The 2,611-nt window shown below is 43.4% G+C and overlaps 1 protein-coding gene across 1 annotated transcript in view; it reads left to right on the forward strand.

The window, feature by feature from the left end:
• Positions 1 to 1,560: 1,560 nt before the first annotated feature.
• urb2 (URB2 ribosome biogenesis homolog) overlaps positions 1,561 to 2,611 on the forward strand; it is a gene marked incomplete at its 5' end in the record, with an annotated part of 15,055 nt that continues 14,004 nt past the window's right edge. The window contains 3 exons of the mRNA XM_079217440.1: positions 1,561 to 1,686; positions 2,057 to 2,233; positions 2,389 to 2,611. The exon at positions 2,389 to 2,611 is cut by the window's right edge and continues 955 nt beyond it. Coding sequence (XP_079073566.1) covers positions 1,561 to 1,686; positions 2,057 to 2,233; positions 2,389 to 2,611 — 526 coding nt within the window. The remainder of the gene's footprint in view (positions 1,687 to 2,056; positions 2,234 to 2,388) is intronic.

A 2,611-nucleotide genomic window follows, 5' to 3' on the forward strand; every position in this document is an offset into this window, starting at 1 on the left:
CGTCCGATTTGTATTGTCGATAACACAGGAAATATAAGTATTGTCCTGAGTGGTCAGTGAGATTCAGTTAAGTGTGACCTGTTAAGTCCACTCATGTTAGCCTTTCCACCGGGAGGTCAACGCACCGTGTCCATAGCCGAGCAGCTGTGGAGCATCTCAACGCTACATTGTCCAGTTTAGACCGTTAATATCCGTTTTATCTGCGCCTGACAGCCGCCTTCACCCAGTTTATCTCTTATCACTGAACACAGCTAACAACACCCTGCCTGTCACTGTCATCTGTCGCTGAATAATTGTTTGGCAGGCAGGCGGGTGAAGTGGAAACATCAGCTGCCGAAGACCCACTAACACCAAACCCGCTCTGAGGATGCCACCGTTTCTCTCAGGAAAGAGACAAAAAGGGTAAAAACAAGAAAGGTGACCCTGGTTTGGTTCTCATGTAATGTTACACACGATTCCTCCTCTCGAAGGGAGAACCCAATGGCTGACGATGTAAGCAAACTTTCCCAGACAAAACCAAACACCCCCAGATCGTCATTGCGATGTAACGTCTTTAGTAAACGAGCTGCGAAAGGTTTAAAAACAAAATGTCTGATTACATTTGTACCCCCCAAAGTCAAAGTATAATATTGTTTGTGTATCGTGCATACAGACACAAGAACAGGATGACGTCGGATATTAGCTTAATTATGTTTTAGACGAGTTTTCTCGACAAACAAAACTGCAATTATAATGATCAGAAAAACCATAGAGAAAAAACCTCCATTATATATTTTCTCCCCGGGTCTGGTCTGCGGTGAGTGACTGGTGAAGACGAAATGCACAAGGCCGATGCGTTAACTCGTCTCTCGATTGCTTCTGCCTGATCGGCAGGGTGAAAGTTTAAATTTCGTCTACATCTGAACACAGGAGGCACGTGCGGGTTAAAAAGTCGTAAGTCTAATCAACTAAGTGAACATAAGTGTATGTAACTGCCCTTAAACAAGGAGCACTGGAGATCGAGGATGATTTGCTTGTGTCTGGACAAGAAAAAGCTCCAGTATTAGCGTTAGCTCAGTTGACGTTACTTTGAGTACAGCAAACACATGCTATGTAGCTAACCTAGCTGACGGTGGCTAAGCCGGGTGTATTAGGAGGGGTAACGTTATCAGACAGACAGATCTGTTTTAAAGTTTTACCAATCTTGAATTGAAAAGTTGTCTTTGTAAGAGGTTACTGCAGGTTAATGTTCACCAGGGAGAGATATACTTATTTACAGTCCTTGGTGGGTGTTTGCACATGCATTTCAATGTAAACATCGCCAATGAATAAAGGTCCCTTTACCCTCTTCTCTCGTCTTACCCATGTAGTTTATCACTATTAAATAAAATGAATACTCACCAACTCTCTATTATAATAATAATAATAATAATGACTTTATTAGGGCAAAATATAAGATCCATGTACTACTAAATAACTATTCAAATGATTCGCCTTTGACCTGATGTTGTGTTACCTCCCTGTGGCCCTGACTCTTCTCCATCCTCTCTTCAGGCTTGTGCAGTATCACCGGCTGCAGCTATGGCTGCCTTTTACTCAGGTATCCATCTGAAACTGAAGAGTCCTCACACTCCGTGGGAGGACAAGTTAAAGCTGGCACGTTTTGCCTGGGTCTCCACTCAGTGCTTACTGCCCAACAAGGAGCAGGTAACCGCTGTAGTTGTGTAACAAGACGGTTGTGTCCTCATATAATGATAATGATCCCTTTTGCCTGGACCCTGGAGCTATGAGTAGTTGTAGATTTCTGTATTCAGTGTGAGAAGTGCCTACTAGTTTTTTACTATATGACTTAAATCCAGTATGTAGACCAATACCATTGTCTGCACTTAAATTGCAGACACTAGTCTTGTTGACTATTTCATTAACATTGTCTGTAGATATTGTGTCCAACATGTTTCTGTCCCTATGAAAGCCTTTTTAAAATTAATTTGAGTATAGTGTTATTAGTAATTCTCACTTACGTACTTCACAGACTTGCATTTGCATCAATCTCTGTCGCGACCCTCTTCCACTGTAGGTGCTGTTGGACTGGTGCACCCACGCCCTGACAGGCCGGTACAATCAGAAAGTGGAGTTTTCTCAGAATGTTCTGGAGGGACTGTGGTTTTATCTCGATGATCTTCTTCACAGCCGGAAGCTCCACTCTCTTCTCAAGCAGGGCAAAACCATTAGCCTGAGGCTCAACATGGCACAGGTGTGCTGTAATAGTTAAATAAAAACAACCTTTTTCCTTTTGTGATTGTCTCATATTGAACTAGTACTGTGGCTGTAGTACATACTCCAAAAAGAGTAAGTTGACCTTGATATTTGAAGGTTTTACTGACATCTCTTTTCTTTGTATGCCTCTAGCTGCTGCTGGACCGTCTCCAGGAGTGTGCACGTGTTGGCCTTAAGAACATGGTGTGTGTGTCCACCATACTCAGTGTGTGTCAGGGCCTTCTCTCTTCTCCTGCGCTCTCATCCGTCTTCACCACCAAGTATGAACTCATTGTCGATCTCCTGGCTAAGCTCTGCTCGCTGGCCTGCCGTGAGTTACAACAGCCATTACTCACAGAACCCCTGATGACTGAGT

This window comes from Taurulus bubalis, assembly GCF_910589615.1.
Source record: "Taurulus bubalis genome assembly, chromosome: 4".
NCBI classification, from domain to species: Eukaryota; Metazoa; Chordata; class Actinopteri; order Perciformes; family Cottidae; genus Taurulus; species Taurulus bubalis.